Source organism: Sus scrofa, chromosome 9 (assembly GCF_054392235.1).
Source record: "Sus scrofa isolate SSC_HxYL_T2T_F1_AM1 chromosome 9, Sscrofa_HxYL_maternal_Yorkshire_Landrace_v2.0, whole genome shotgun sequence".
Classification (NCBI taxonomy): Eukaryota; Metazoa; Chordata; class Mammalia; order Artiodactyla; family Suidae; genus Sus; species Sus scrofa.
In genome coordinates, this window is record NC_139391.1 from 51,724,416 (window position 1) to 51,741,574 (window position 17,159).

Below are 17,159 nucleotides of genomic sequence, written 5' to 3' on the forward strand. Positions count from 1 at the left end.
GTGAGAGGTGTTCTAGTATCATTCTTTTACCTTTTGCTGTCCAGTTTTCGCATTACCATTTATTGACGAGCCTGCCTTTTCTCCAATGTATAATCTGCTTCCTTTGTCACAGATTAACTGACCGTACGTGCATGAGTTTATTTATGGGCTATATATTCTTGTTTATTGATCTATGTGTCTTTTTTGTGCCGGTACCATATATCATTGATTACTGTAGCTTTGCAATGCACTCTGAAGTGAGGGAGAATGATAACTTCAGTTTTGTTCTTTTTTAAATCAGTATTGCTTCGGCTATTTTGGTTCCATATAAATTTTAGTTTTACTTGATCAGTTCTCTAAAAAATGCTATGGTTAATTTTAGAGGGATTGCATTAAATTTGTAGATTTGGGGTAGGTAAAGACATTTTAATCATATTAGTTATCCCAATTTGTGAATATGAGGCATCTTTCCATGTACTTATATTGCCTTCAATTTCCTTCATCAATGTTTTAGAGTTTTTATAGCATAGGTGTTTCATCTCCTTGGTTAAGTTTACTCCTAGGTATTTTGGTATTTTATTATATTTTTTCATGTTTCTAAATGGGATTGTTTTCTTGCTTTCACTTTATAGTAGTTCATTATTACCAAATCGAAAAGCAACAGATTTCTGCATATCAATTTTCTCTCACACAACTTTATTAAATTCCTTTCTCTGTTCTTATAATTTTGGGATTGAGACCTCAGGGTTTTCTATATATGATATCACGTAATCTGCAAAAAGTGACAGTTTAATGTCTTTCCTTCTAATTTAGATGAGATACCTTTTATTTCTTTTCTGGTCAGACTTCCATGTCTGAGACTTGCACTATTTTCTTAAATAGAAATGGTGAGAGGTGGCATCCTTGCCTTGTTCTTAATTTTAATGGAAAAGCCTTCTACTTTTCACCTTTGAGTATGATGTTAGATGTGGGTCTGCCATATTTGCCCTTTATTATGTTGAGATATATTCTTTATATACCAACTTTGATGAGAGTTTAAATCCTAAGTGGATGTTGAATTTTCTCAAATTCTTTCTCTGAGTCTATTAAGTTGGTGAGATCGCTATTATTCTTTCAGTTGTCAATGTCATGTATCACACTGATTGCTATGCAGATATTGAACTATCTGAGCATCCTCAGATAAATCCCCCATGACCATGATTCATTTGATTTATTGTTGAATTAAGTTTCCTAATATTTTGTTGAGATTTTTGCATCATTTTCATCAGGTATATTGACCTGTAACTTTCTTTTTTGGTATGGTCTTGTCTGGTATTGATATTAGGGTGATGTTTACCTAGTAGAATAAACTTTTTCCATCCTCTTCAATTTTTTGAATTATTTGAAAAGGATACATGTTAGCCCTTTTTTATATGTTTGATTAAATTCCCTTGTGAAGACATCCAGTCCTGAAATTTTTTTGCCTGCACTTTTTTTTATATATATAATGATTTTTATTTTTTTCATTGTAGCTGGTTTATAATGTTCTGTTAATTTTCTACTGTACAGCATGGTGACCCAGTTACACATACGTGTATACATTCTTTTTCTCACATTATCATGCTCCATCATAAGTGACTAGACATAGTTCCCAGTGTTACACAGCAGGATCTCATTGCTAATCCATTCCAAAGGCACCTGTATTTTTAAATTACTGATTCAATTTCAATACTAATAACAGATCTGTTAAGATTATCTATTTTTTCCTGATTCACTCTAAGAAGTTTGTCAAGAAATTTATCCATCTCTTCTAGGTTGTCCAATTTGTTACAATATAACTGCCCATAGTATTCACTTATGATTGTATTTCTATGACATCAGTTGTAATTTATCTGCTTTCACTTATTATTTTGTTTATTTGGGCCCTCTCTCTTTTTTTCTCAGTGAGCCATGCTAAAGGCTTCTGATTTTTCTTTCTTTCTTTCTTTTTTTTTTTTTTTTTTTTTTGTCTTTTTGCCATTTCTTGGGCTACTCCCACGGCACCTGGAGGTTCCCAGGTTAAGGGTCAAATTGGAGATGTAGCCACTGGCCTATGCCACAGCCACAGCAACGCAGGATCCGAGCCACCTCTGCAACCTACACCACAGCACACGGCAACACTGTATCCCCAACTCACTTATCAAGGCCAGGGATCGAACCCACAACCCCATGCTTCCTAGTTGGGTTCACCAACCACTGGGCCACGTTGGGAACTCCTGATTTTTCATTATCTTTTAAAAAAAAGCTTTCAATTTCATTGATCTTTCCTAATGTTTTTTTCTACGCCTATTTTATTTCCTAACTAATCTTCACTGTTTCTTTCCTTCTGCTAACTTCGAGCTTTGTTCTTTTTTTCTGATTACTTTAGATTGTAGGTTGGTTGGGTGGCTGAGATTTTTGTTTCTTAAGGTGTATCTGTATTACCATAAACTTCCTCTTAAAACTTCTTATGGTACATCGCATAGATTTTGGAAAGTTGTGCTTTTATTTGCATTGTTTCAAAATACTTTCTGATTTTCTCTTTGATTTCTTCTTTGATTCATTAGTTTGTTATTAGTATGTTGTTGAGTTGCCACATGTTCATGTTTTTCCCATTTTTCTTCCTGTAATTGATGTCTAGTTTCGTACTGTTGTGCTTGAAAAAGATGCTTGATTTAATGTTTATCCTTCTAAATGTGTTGAGACTTGTTCTGTGATCTGGCATGTGATGTATCCTGGAGAAAGTTCCATTCCATACGCACTTGAAAAGAATGTGTACTCTGCTCTTTGGAACAGAATGCCCTGTAGACATCTATTATCCAAATGGTGTAATGTATCATCGAAGGCGAGATTCCTTAATGATTTTTCTCTCTGGATGATCTATCTATTTATATAAGTGGAGTATTTAAATCCTCTATTATTATTTTATTATTGTCAATTTCTCTCTTTATATCTGTTAAAATTTTGTCTATATATTAGGTACATCTGTTTATGAACATTATATCCTCTTCTTGTATTGATCCCTTTAAAGTCTTTGTCTTTCATTGTAGACTTTGTATCAATGTTTACTTTGACTGAAAGACTATGGCTAATCCAGCTTTTTTTTTCCCATGTGCACAGAATATCTTTTTCCACCCCTCACTTTCAGTTTGTGTGTGTATTTAGCTCTGAAATGAGTATATTGTAGGCAATATATAGTTGGATTTTGCTTTATCCATTCTGCTACCCTTCATCTTTTGATTTGATCATTTGGTCCATTGCCATTTAAGGTGATTATCAATAGGTATTTACTCATTACCTTTTTGTTATTTGTTTTCTGGAGGTTTTGTATTTCTTCTCTCTTCTATTCTTCTCCTTTTAGTCTCTTCCTTTGAGGTTTGGTGAGTGTGTTATTGTTATGTTCATGTTCTCTTCTCTCTAGTCTTTTTATATCTACTGTGGGTTGTTGATTTGTAGTTACCATGGGGTTCATATATGTTGACCTATAACTATGTCTACTTATTTTTAAACTAATAATCAATCATTTCAAATGCATTCTAGAAGATCTAAATTTTTTCAGTCCCTTCCACCCATGTTTTGTATTTTGATGTCATATTTTATATCTTTAAGTCTATCCTATTAGTGTTTATTTTAGTTATAGTTGATTTCACAAGTTAAACTTGATTAGTGAGGTATATACCATGTATATAAATATATATATACACACACACACATGATGTTGAAAGTGTATAGCATATATACACATTTATATATACATGTTTAAACATATATAAGTTTAAGGTGTATAACTTAACTGATTTCCAAGTTTTAACAGTTGTATTCCACTTACAATAAAACATTAGCTATATTCTTTGTGTTGTACAATATATCCTTGTAGCATATTTATTTTATAAATAGTAGCCATTACCTCTTAATCTCCTACCACAATCTTGCCCCTCTCCCTCCTCTCTTCCAACTGGTAACTAGAAATTTGTTCTCTATATCTTTGAGTCTATTTAATTTTTCTTATATTAACTAGTTTCTTATAGTTTTTGGAAACCACATAAAAGTGATATCATATAGTATTTGTCTCTGTCTGACATTTCACTGAGTCTAATACATTCCAAAACCAATCAGGTTGTTGTAAATGGAAAATCTTCATTTTTATGACAGAGTAGTAGTCCACTGCATATTTATATAAAATGTATATCTTTTTATGACTGAGTAGTATAATATATATATATATGTATATTTATGATATATATACACATACACACATGCAATGTATATCTGTATACATCCATGTCTTCTTTATCCATTCTTATGTTGATGGACATCTACGTTGCTTCCACATCTTGACTTGACTTTACAATTTTTGCTTTTAACTGTTGCGCTAGCTTATATAAGTGGTTGAGCCATAGCCCTTACTATGGCTATATAACAGCCTTTACCAGTGGAATTTTTCTATGTATTAGTATTTACCTTAACAATTCTGAAGGATAACCTTGCTTGGTTAGAGTATTCTAGATTGTAGGCTTTTCCCTTTCATCATTTTAAATATATCATGCCATGGATGCTAGTTGGGTTTGTTAACCACTGAGCCATGATGTGAACTCCTGGTTCTTTTTTACATTGTCTAGTTCCTCTTTAAAATTCACACTGTGTTCATCTATTCCTTTATCATTCTCATCAATATTGCTTTGAACTATTTGTTATTATGAGATGTATGGCTGGAGTTGGAGGGCTAGACCTAGAGCCAGGTGTGAGCCAAAGCTTCTCCTATTGTCAATGGCCATCATCACCCTATCGAGAATGGGGTGGAGCAGAGGAGCTAGAGCAAGAGCCTTGAGAAAACCAGTTTCTCTTAGGTATGATGGTATTTTTTCCCTTATTTTGGGACATGGTCAAGGCCTGAGGTTTGGGGCTTCAATTCTGTGTTGGTTTCACTTTTTTTCCCAGTATGTGTGCCTTGGTTGGAGTCTGGGTAGGGTTGGAGAGGTTGAAGCTACGCCACTGAACTGGCCATGGTCCCTCCCAAGTGTGAACAGGGACATTCACTCTGGTGATGGTGTTATCTTCCCTAAAACTAACTTCACTGCTTCTAGAGTGTGTGCAGAGACACATGAGTTGGGAATGGCTCAGAGACAGGGCTAGCATCCAAGTTGCCTCCCTTCCCACCTGGTGGTTACACTTTCATTAACAATGACAGGTTCCACCTTAGTTGGAAGCAGCCACAGGAACAAGAAGGGCTGTAGCAGGAGTTCAGTGCAGACTGTCGGGGAGTAGTTCTGGGCTGGTCCTGGCAGGCTGACCAGAGCCCTAGGCAGTTTTCAAACTGCTGCCTCCATGCTGTGACCGAGAGTAAGCAAGTCTGTGCATGCTGCTTAAGAGCACAGTTGTGGTTTCTTGAAGTCCTTGGGTATGCCTCACTGGTTTTCCAACCAGCTAAGGCGTCTTATCTTTCCATTATCAAACTCCAGGGCTGGGGTGCCTAATATGGGACTTGAGGCCCTCACTTTCCAGGGAGGATGCCCTTCCCTGTGATATCTCCTTCCTCTTCTGTGTCCTACACAAGGAGTATAGATCCTGACCAGATCATTTCTCCTCTCTTCCTGTCAGACGCTAAGTGGTCTTTCCTTTACAGTCTTGGTTGTAGAAGCACTGTTCTGCTAGACCCTGGTTGATTTCAGAGCATGTTGCTGTATATATAGTTATAATTTCATGTGTTCCTGGAGAGGAATGAGTCTAGCATCTTTCTACTTCACCATATAGATTTCTTTCTCTTATTTTTGTAGGTTTGATTGTTTTAGGCTACTTCTGTGCCGAGGATCAGGCTCAGATAAAATCTTCAGTTTTTCTCTGGCTTTTTTGAATCTATACTTTTCCATGAATATCCATGTGGACTTTCTAATTTCCTTTGTATATGCTTTTTGCTTTTTAAAAGTACTAAACTTTCATGTCTGACTCCCAAAAGACAAAAAAAAAAAAAAAAAAAAAAAAAAAAAAAAAAAGAACATGTGACTAGTGGCCTTTAAATCCCCTGGAAGTTATTTCAGCCTTACAGTGAGGGGCATGTGGTGATAGTGGTAAGGTACACCTACAAATGCCGCGCTCCTTTCTGTCTTCACCTCTGATTCAGAAGCTACTGCTTAGTAATCAGATTACAAACATCTGATATTTGGAGGAAAAGGATCAACTTGCCCACCCTGGTTCACAGAAGCTTTCTAGAGAGCTTCTCCTGGACACGTGCATGGCTGCCTGCCACAGAGCTGTTTTGGATGAGGAGTAACTGCACTAAATGGTGAAAATTACTGAAATCAACCACGGAAACTGTCCAAGTGTCCCAGAAGTTATAAGCCTTTAAAAGACTCCAGAGTTCCAAAATAGTTATATATGATAGATTCTATCAGTGCAAAGGTTTTTAGGTGGGAAGATAATTCTCGGGCTTCCTATTTTGCCATCTTCCCAGAATCCTACACCTTCCCCTTTTACGTAACAATTTCTTTCTCTTTGCAGCTAATCACTAACTCACCACACCCAGTTAATCATGTTTAAACCTAACACACACACTCCCGTATTTTCATACTTGCTCACATACTCAAATACATTCATAGGGGCTATGCCCTTGATTTAAAATAAGTATTTTTGACCACTTGTTTTTGTCATTTTAAAATACTTCACTGAAATCTCTCCAACATTCTATGTTGTAGCTATAATTTATCCAACCATCCTTATTGATAGTTTCTATTTTTCCAGTTTTTAATCATCAAAATTAATGTTAAAATAAACATTATATATATATATGCACACATACACACACACACACACATGCCAGTACTTTTACTTCAATAACATCCCAGAAGGTTTTCTGCCGACTATATATAATCAAATGTTTTTCTCAAAGGTTAGAGCAGTCACATTCTCACAGGGAATTATGAAACTTGCTTTCCTTCTCAAAACATTTCTAAATTGCACTCCTCTGTTAATGAACTTGAGTGTCTTTTTGTTCATTTCTCTTTTTAATCTTTTAAAGTTTTATTGAAACATAGTTGATTTACAACGTTGTGACCACTTCTGCTACACAACAAACTGATTCAGTTATAATACACACACATTCATTCTTTTTCAGATTCTTTTCCCATGTCAATTATCACAGAATATTCTCTGTGCTATTCAGCAGGTCCCCGTTGGATAGTCATTCCATATACCACAGAGCGCATATGCCAATTCCAAACCCTCAGTCCATTCCTCCCCCACCTGTCCCTTTGGTAACCAAAGTCTGTTTTCCCTGACTTCCTCTTTATATCATTCTACCATTTTCTGTGAGGTTAGTTCTCATTTGTCATTCAACTGTAAATTTCAATAGATATAAACCCTATATCTGTTACCAGCAGCTAAGATATGTTTTCCGATATAATCCATTGATTTAAAGTATGGTATCACTTATATCTGGAATCTAATATACAACACAAATGAACCTTTCCACAGAAAAGAAAATCATGGACTTAGAGAATAGACCTGTGGTTGCCTAGGGGGAGGAGGAGGGAGTGGGATGGATTGGGAGCTTGGGGTTAATGGATACAAACTATTACTTTTGGAATGAATTAGCAATGAAATCCTGCTGTGTAGCACTGAGAACTATGTCTAGTCACTTATGATGGAACATGATAATGGGAAGAAAAAAGAATGTACACATGTATATGTAAATAAGTCACCATGCTGTACAATAGAAAAAAAAAACTGTATTGGGGAAATAACAATAAAAATAAATAAATAAATAAACTTCAAATATATATATAAATATTACAAAATATTAAAATTTAATTCAGTAAATTATGACTATGTTTATATACATTATAGATATACATATATGTATAATTATCCCATATATCAGAGCTATGACACTTCCACTCTGCCACTCTGACTTGTGAATCATTTTCTCTTACTATCATTACTACAAATATCTCCTAAGTAGATCTCTCATTTAGCCATTGCCTTCTATAGTTTATTCTCCTCAAAGCAACTAGGATCATGTTTTAAAAACACAAGTTACATTATGTTTTAATCTTCTGGACTTCATTTCACTCAGTGAGGAAGCCCAAGCTTCACAATAACCTATAAGATCCAAGGTGATCTCCCCTTGTTATATCTCTGTCCTTATCTCCATTGACTCTCCTTTACTCTACCATTCAGTTCAGCAGCCCTCCTTGTTTCTCCCACATATCAGAAGTATCACCTTTGGAGTTTTTAATTGGCTATTAATGCCCTCTTAAAAATATCATTGCAACCATCCACTTTAAATGTTACTTTTTCAATGAATTAGGAACCATGTCTAAATTATCTTTGTATCCTCAATATTTAACACATTTCTTGGCATAGAGAATGTCCTCTACTTGGATTAGCTCTCTACCTTACATGCCAGCTAGGAGAGGTGGGGCTACTCTGAGGGTGTTTCTAAAAATGCATGGTTAATGTGATTGGTCATAAAATATTCCAGTAGATTAATTCCTTTAACAGCTGCTGTTTAAATTAATAATGTATTTTTGTTTTAAAATGAGAGAAAATGTATAGTCATAAAACAGACATAATCAAATTTCAGGAGTAATACTGACTATACAAGACCAATTCTAGAATTCATTGATATGTAGGGTGTAACTCTACTATGTTGCATTACAAAAATCTGCCATTATATCACTCTCTCACATTCTCATCTTAAGGTTTGTCAAACACAGCATACTGCAACAGGGACTTAGTGGGTTAAAAAAAAGGTTTTTTTTCCTTACATAAACAAATTAATGTTTGGAGCAATAATTATTTCTTCTCACTAGATTCAGCAAGTAGCAAGTACTTCCTGCTCAGCCCTGGGGCTAGAAGCAGGAGCCATCTACCTAAATGTGGGTGCAAAGATTAAAAGTGAGTTCCACACTATGCAATCCATAATAAACAGTGATCCCATAAACACAAGTGTTGAAGACACTGAGAGTATGGGGGGGGGGGGGCGTGGGAGGAGCATTTAAAGGAAAGTAGAAGATAAGAGTTCAATAAAGTGGAATTGGACATTGCAGTATGTGGAATGACTGGCCTACAGGGAACTGCTGTATAGCATAGGGAATTCTACCTGATATTTTCTGATAATCCATATGGGAAAAGAATGTGTAAAAAAATGAATGCCTGTATATGTATAATTGAATCACTTTGTCATACAGCAGAAATGACCACAATGTAAATCAACTTCAATAAAACTTTAGAAAATTAAAAAAAAAATAAAGTGGAACTTTAGGAATTAAAGGGGTATGGAACAAAATCTCTTTTACTTCTAGTTTCCACCAGCCCTTCACAACAGCACACCCTGATCATGTTCATTCCAAACCTGACCCTGAGCAGTAATAGTAGCTGGCTCAAAGAAAGCTTACATTAAACAAATTTGGGATGTATTCAGGGAACCTTCCTTCTGGCCTTTAATTGGAGGACAATTTTCTGTTAATCCTAAAACACAAAGTTTTCACACTGACATAGAAACAGCTCTGTCCTAGTACAGGGGTGCAAGGGAATCCCGTGGCTTATGTATTTAACTCCTAGCTGTGGCAACTTCAATACCTTCCCTGAAGACATATGTGCCATTCACATAACTTTAAAAAAAAGCAAAAACAACTGAGAGTAACTATGTCATGCATGTAACATACCCTGACTTGATTTCCCTCTTTTTGAAGGGAATCCAAATGATAGACACAGTGCTTATTGCTAAATAAAAAGTGCTTAAATTGCTTAACTATCAGCAAACTTGCCTCTTTTAAATTTAAATTGATACCCTTAATTACTACAAACTGCACTGTAAAATACTTTATTATTTCAAATTAGTCAAATATAAAATTAATTATTAAGACAGTTTACCTTTTCTGAAAATGAACAGATTTTGAGTTTTGACATAAAATGAAAGAAACATTGGTGACCAAAATTAACCCATCCTTGAGAAATCTCAAATCATTATATAATAAATACATAACAGAGTGGATGAAGTTCTGAAATGTCTACGAAGGTTTCCAAATGGCTCAGATGCATTTACTTGTTTAGATACACATTAGTTTCCATGAGGAAAACAAGTTTACCAAAAGAAATAATAATAAAAGAAAAAGAAAACTCCAAGATCAAGTATCTCATATAAACATAGCTTGCTCAGTGAAAAGGAAGCATGTTGACTTTGGTGTTAGGGGATGGGATATGAGTGGTCATTTTAACCATAAAACGAGATTTTATGAGCTCTGCCAAATATCTAAAAGCAAACAAGTCAACAAATCAGCTATGCTGAGTTTCAAAACATCTAAATATTAAGTGGAGATTCGGAAAATTATCAATACTAATATTAGTATTCAATGTATCCCAGAAAATATTTACAATATCCCTTGACACATTTTGCCTTTTAAAAAAATAATATTCCAACACAATTTCCAGTAAAATTAGTGCCAAAATTTAGCACCAAGTATTTTTCAAGTTGCCAGCTACAATTTGAGGTTTAGTATCCATCCAAGTAGCTTATGGAAGTCAACAAAAACAGGAGTGAGTTAGTTGTTCTCAGTTCTCTGGCTCCATTATTTTACCTCTTTTAAATATCAAATTCCTTAGGTTTCATCCTATTCAGAGAAACCCTGTGATCTCTATAACATTTCCTGGGCCTTCAAAAAGGAGAGGAGAGTCACAGATAGGCGCTTTAAGTATCCATTATTTTACTTTCTCAATTCTTTCTTACCCACTTGAGTTTCAATTACCCTTAATTATTTTAACTCCTGTAGCTGCTGCCTTCTTTCTGCCTGGTTCCACTTTCATTTCCCAAAGTGCTATTAATATACAGTGATGTGCATTATAGTACTATCAAATATTTGTGTACAGTGGAATACATTTAAAGTTCTATACAGGAAGGATATAATTTCAGAATGAAATATGTTTCCTAAGACTCATGACCACTCTCCACACAGGGACCTCTTATTAATTATTGGCCTTGTATCTTGTTGAAGTCTGTCCTAATGACATGATTCCAGGTTCTTGTCTCTCTCACGCCCTGTTCTCTGAATAACAACACTTGTAAACATCCAAAATTTGGTTTTCTTAATTTCGCATAAAAAGTAACTTTCCTATCTGAGCTAATAATATCACTAATACACTAACCTCAAAGTCCCTCCTTTCCCAAAAACAAAAACTGAAGCCGTTTACCTAAACAAACACACAATAAGAACCAGAAAGTAATACACAGCTTGAGAGAAATTCATACATCTCCTTGGAGTAAACAACAGTCAAGCTTAAAATTTTAAATATTTTGTCATAGTATAGTCTTACTAAAACAGAATAGAATGAAATGCATATTCATAGACTACAAAAGTAATAGATTTGAAATTAGAAGGATAAGGATTTAGTCTAGCTATTTTTTTCTTTATGAAGCTGTGACTTTAAATTACTAACCATTCTCAGCTATGATATAAATGGATTTAGGTGATCTGTCATCTTCCAGATTCACTGCACAAAGACAAAATGACAACTCTTGCCATGAGAAGCTTAATGCAAAATATTTATAGGTGGAAAATGAATTATAGTAAAAGCCTCTATGGAATCACTAGCACTTAAAGGAAACAATATTTTTCTAGTTAGAGAATGGAGTAGAAATAGAGTATCTGATTAATGCTTCTTATAGCAGGTGACTGATAAGCATACCTTCCATGAAACAATGTCACTTTACTTTTATCTAGTTGAATTTGATCATGGGTTTCTCAAACATCATTTTGATCACCTGTCTCTTGTTATATCAAAAGTGTCTGAAATTTGATCACTTTGAGACCATTTTCTTTTTCCACTAAAAATTAAAATTATGAAATGAGGAGTTCCCGTCGTGGCGCACTGGTTAACGAATCCGACTAGGAACCATGAGGTTGCGCTTTCGATCCCTGGCCTTGCTCAGTGGGCTAACGATCCGGCGTTGCCGTGAGCTGTGGTGTAGATTGCAGACGCGGCTAAGATCCAGCGTTGCTGTGGCTCTGGCGTAGGCTGGTGGCTATAGTTCCGATTCGACCCCTAGCCTGGGAACCTCCATATGCCGTGAGAGCGGCCCAAGAAAATGGCAAAAAGACAAAAAAAAAATTATGAAATGACAATTTAAAAACAGCAGAATATTACATTTCTTTTTGATTATAAAATATTACATTTTAATTATGTAAAAGCATAAACAAACAAAATTACAATTTGTAAATTTACTTCCCTATTCCAAGATAACACAATCCATATTTTGGCAAACCTCAAGTGAGTCTTTTTTATGTCCATTTTTATAACATGGGAACATAATGACTATATTGCTAACTAACCCACATTTTCCACTTTGTGTTTTCAACAATTTCCTTTCATATTTCTCTATAACTTTTAAATTTTTTTAATTCTTCATTTTTTAAATTTTTTTATTAAAGTGTACTTAATTTATAGTGTTGGGCTAATTTCTGCTATACAGCATAGTAACCCAGTCATACACAGATAAACATTATTTTTCTATATTATTTTCTTAATTTAGTGTTACTACTAAAAATGAAAAATGGGAGAGAAGATATTATGAAACTGGTTATGAAAAAAGAAGTCTAGATAGAAAGATTGGAAATTAATTATTGAGGAGGCTCAAATTTTCATAATCATGTTATAAAAAATAGGATTATAAGGCTATGACTGAAAATATTTAACTAAACACACAGAAACCCTTTGTCCTGTAATTTACATGTACAGATAGATATAGTTTCAATCAAAACTCTCCCCTCCTCAGGGTTTTTCTCAGAGCAAGTCTAACATCTTTATTCCTCAAGCTGTAAATTAAGGGGTTCATCATGGGAACTACATTGGTGTAAAAGACAGAAGAGATTTTCCCTTCATCCATGGATACCGAAGATGGTCGGAGATACATAAAAGCACTTGATCCAAAGAACAAAGAAACAGCAATTACGTGGGAACTGCAGGTGCTGAAGGCTTTAGATCTTCCCTCCTTGGAGTTGATGTGGAGGATGGTGGTGAGGATGAGACCATAAGAGATAAAGATGGTGAGACTGGGTATGATAATATTTAGGCCTCCCACAATGAAAACTTCCATCTCAATGAGGTAGGTACTTGTGCAGGAGAGCTGCAGCAGAGGGTGGATGTCACACAAATAATGGTTGATAGTATTTGCATCACAAAAGATCAGTCTCAGCATGCATCCAATAAGGGTAGTGGCATCAAAAAATGCCATTAGGTATGAACCAAGCACAAGGCTGGAACACACTTTAGAGGACACGGCATTGTTATACAATAGTGGGTTACAGATGGCTACATAGCGGTCATAGGCCATGGATGTCAGCACATAGCATTCAGAAATGCCAAAAAAACTTAAAAAGTAAAGCTGAGTCATGCATCCCATATAGGAGATAATATTCTTCTTTGATATTATGTTGATCAGCATTTTGGGTGTAAACACAGAAGAATAACAAAGATCAATAAATGACAAGTTAAAGAGGAAAAAGTACATAGGGGTATGCAGGTGGGAATTGAGCCCAATTAAAGTTATCATGCCCAAATTTCCCATCATTGTGATTATATACATTATTAGAAATAGGAAGAACAGGGGGAGTTGGAGATCTGGTTGGTCTGTTAATCCCACCAAAATGAACTGAGTCATAAAAGAGCCATTTCCTGGAGCCATTCTTCTCTAAGGGGATCTGTGAGCACAGGAAACAGGGGTTACATTGAGAAAAAACAGCTTTTCTTACATCTTCTTGCACAAGGTAGTGTACATGCTGGGAATGACTGAGATTAGCCCAACCTGGACCCATAGACTTTCTTTACATTACCATGAAAACAAGTATTTATAAACTAAACAGCAAAAAGCAACAAAATTTAGCCTATGGAGTGAAGGCAAATTCTGACATATGCCAACATAACTACTAGAAAAAACAAATGCTTAGGGAAAAGAAGTCTGAACCAGGACAGAATTTTCCTTCTCTCATCTCACCCTTTTTTCTTCATTTGCTTGGACCCTCCCTTCACCAGTAAAACTGGAGGCAACAACCAAAAAAACCTCATGCTTTGCTCCAATCCAGCTAAGACCTTATGAGGCAGGGGCAAAGAAGACTGTTTCCAATTTAAAAATGGAGGTTGAGATACCAAAGTCTAGGAGAAGTTTATTACTCCACATGTTGCAGAGCAAGGCTATAAATGTAGATTTATGTGTTCCCTCCATAGAGAGGTAACTTACTGACTGAGAGACTGCATCATTAACCCCTTAATGATTCTGATTCCCTGGTCTCACTTCAAACAGATTTCCCTGGAAGATTCACTTGAATGTCAGGACTGTAATAATAGGGAAAAAACTGTAATATCCAAGGTCCTCAGTTTCTACCTCAAACAAGGAAAAAAACAAATACAAAAGGAATTCAGAAACTCACCCTCCTTAAGCCAGAAAGCCCCAGCACTTTTACATTGTTCTTACCCCCATGATCCTGGAAGGACAATTACAGATTCTGATGCTTTGGTTTCATTGATTCAAAGAAAATGCCACCTGAAATTAATTTCTGATATGCCCTGAAAATCTTTCAGAATTATAAATCATAATCCTGATTATTCATTTGAGGCCTATTAAACGGCAGAAAACAATAATCTGTCTCTATTATTATCATTGTGCCACTCTGTAAATCACAGAAAATTTAATATAATAATATAATGCACTTGCTTATTAAAATGGCAGAGGCTTCTTCAGTCTCTTCCCCAGGGAGGAGTTTCTAGGTATAATAGGGAGCCAAGGGGATTGTATTTATACACCTAGACCACAATCTGTCCCTAGTTCCTTATGGACTCAATATTTTACTTAAGTTTTTCCTCCACTGTAGGGATTGTACATCCTCCAAGGAAGAGTCAAAATTAACTTGTTTTCCCATCAGCAAGATAGTAGAGAGAAAGCCCTAGAATCTCCTTCGCCACATGAACACACTGATTCAAAAACAATTTATGTATGGATTCCTTTTGTAAGAACTCCAAAAATCAGTTAAGAAGATCCTCAGCCCGTACAAGCAAGAAACCAGTCATGGTGAAGCTATTAAGAAAATTCAAGATAAACTCTTTGCATATACCCAATGGCCCAGAACCATTTGATTGGAACAAAATCCCTCAGTTCCCGGCATCTCCCTGGGATGAGAAAGAGCTACACAAGACATCCAAAGTGCCAACTTTTCTATAAGGCATCCACAAGACTAGCTTCTCTATAGCCCATCTCGGAAACCTGAGGGGACACGAGATATGACATAGTTTAGTTGCCTGATTTGAGAGCAAAGAGAGATGGCAGTTTCGGCTAGAATTCACTATACCCTCTCCCACTGGCTTTACATGGCTAGCAGTAAAAAAACCCCTTTCCTACAGCTTCCCTGTGGTATAGGAAAAGGTACACTGACTATCCAATAACCCAACTTATCTGGGGGATGCCTGAGAAATAGACTTCAGTCTCCCTTGATTTAAGATGCTGATGGGACCCTGATATGTTCCAGATGCCTGGGAGCCACTAAGAACAAAGAAAGTAGACTAGACTAAGACAATGTTGAGAGGCCTCCAGTCACTGGCTAGGCTTATTAGTGTGGGTCTTCTCCAGTACACAGCCAGGCCATGAATATTAAAATAGGTTGCTACTTTGTCTATGTGCAGACATGAGCACAGAAATTGAAGGGAAATCAAGAAAAATCAAATTTTAAAAAAAAGTGACCTACAATGCGGCCACAATGAAACAGAGATATGATTTACCTGACAAGAGAATTCATTTTAGCTATCATAGACAGTATGATAGTCTCACTGTAGTCACAGAATAATATATGAACAAGGTGAGAATTTTAACTTTTAAGAATACCAAAGAGAAATCATAAAGCTAAAGAACACAATAACTGGACAGAAAAATTTACTAGAAAATTACAAAAGCAATCTGAATAAACAAAAGAGAGGATCGTAAAATTGGAAAAAAAATAGAACATTTGAAATAAGTGGAGCAAAAAGAAAAAAGAATGAAAAACTGTCTAAAGGACACATGGAAATTATCACATGGACCAATATATTCATTACAGGGATACCAGTAGGAGAAGAGTGTGGGAAATGATCTAAGAGATTTCTCAAAAAAAAAAAAAAAAAAAAAAAAAAAAACTGGCTGAAAAACCCCCAAATCTGTGCAAGGAAATGGACATCGAAAACCAGGAAACAAAAAGAATCCCAAACAAGATGATTCCAAAGAAATCTATAACAAGACACACTGTGATCAAGTTAACAGAATCAAAGGCAAAGAGAAATTTTTTTTAATCTTTTTTTTTTTCCTGCTGTACAGCATGGGGAACTAGAGACTCTCACACTGAGTGAAATAAGTCAGAAAGAGAAAGACAAATACCATATAATATCACCTATAACTGGAAGCTAATATACAGCATAAATGAACATCTCCTCAGAAAAGAAAATCATGGACTTGGAGAAGAGACTTTTGGCTGCCTGATGGGAGGGGGAGGGAGTGGGAGGGATTGGGAGCTTGGGCTTATCAGACACAACTTAGAATAGATTTACAAGGAGATCCTGCTGAATAGCATTGAGAACTTTGTCTAGATACTCATGTTGCAACAGAAGAAAGGGTGGGGGAAAAATGTAATTGTAATGTATACATGTAAGGATAACCTGATCCCCTTGCCGTACAGTGGGAAAATAAAAAAAAATTATAAAAAAATTAAAATAAAATAAATAAAATAAAATAAAATAAAATCTATACTGTCTGATATTGAGTATTGCTACCCCTACTTTCTGTTGCTTCTATTTGCATAAAACATCTTTTTCCATCCTCTCACTTTTAGTCTGTGTGTGTCACTAGCTCTGAAACAAATCTCTCATAAGCAACATATAGATGGGTCTTATTTAGTTATCCAATCAGCCACACTATGCCCTATGATTGGAGCATTTAGTCATTGACTTTTAAAGTGATTATTGATAGGTATTTACTTATTGCCATTTTGTCACCTTCTTTTCAGGTTATTTTTTTAGTTCTTTATTCATTTCTTATTCTTTTAGTTATTCCCTGTGGTTTGATGACATTCTTTAGTGGTATTCTTGCACTCTTTTCTTTTTGGTTTTTGTGTATCAATCATAGGTTTCTGCTTTGTGGTTACCATGGGTATCATATATTTTGGCCTATAACTACA

At 35.4% G+C, this 17,159-nt stretch overlaps 1 protein-coding gene across 1 annotated transcript; it reads right to left on the reverse strand.

Annotated features, from left to right (window-relative positions):
- Positions 1-10,145: 10,145 nt before the first annotated feature.
- LOC100520398 (olfactory receptor 8B3-like) lies at positions 10,146-13,678 on the reverse strand. The gene has a single exon (XM_084978245.1). The coding sequence runs from the start codon at positions 13,649-13,651 to the stop codon at positions 12,722-12,724; it is 930 nt and encodes a 309-aa protein (XP_084834371.1). The 5' UTR covers positions 13,652-13,678; the 3' UTR covers positions 10,146-12,721.
- Positions 13,679-17,159: the final 3,481 nt, after the last annotated feature.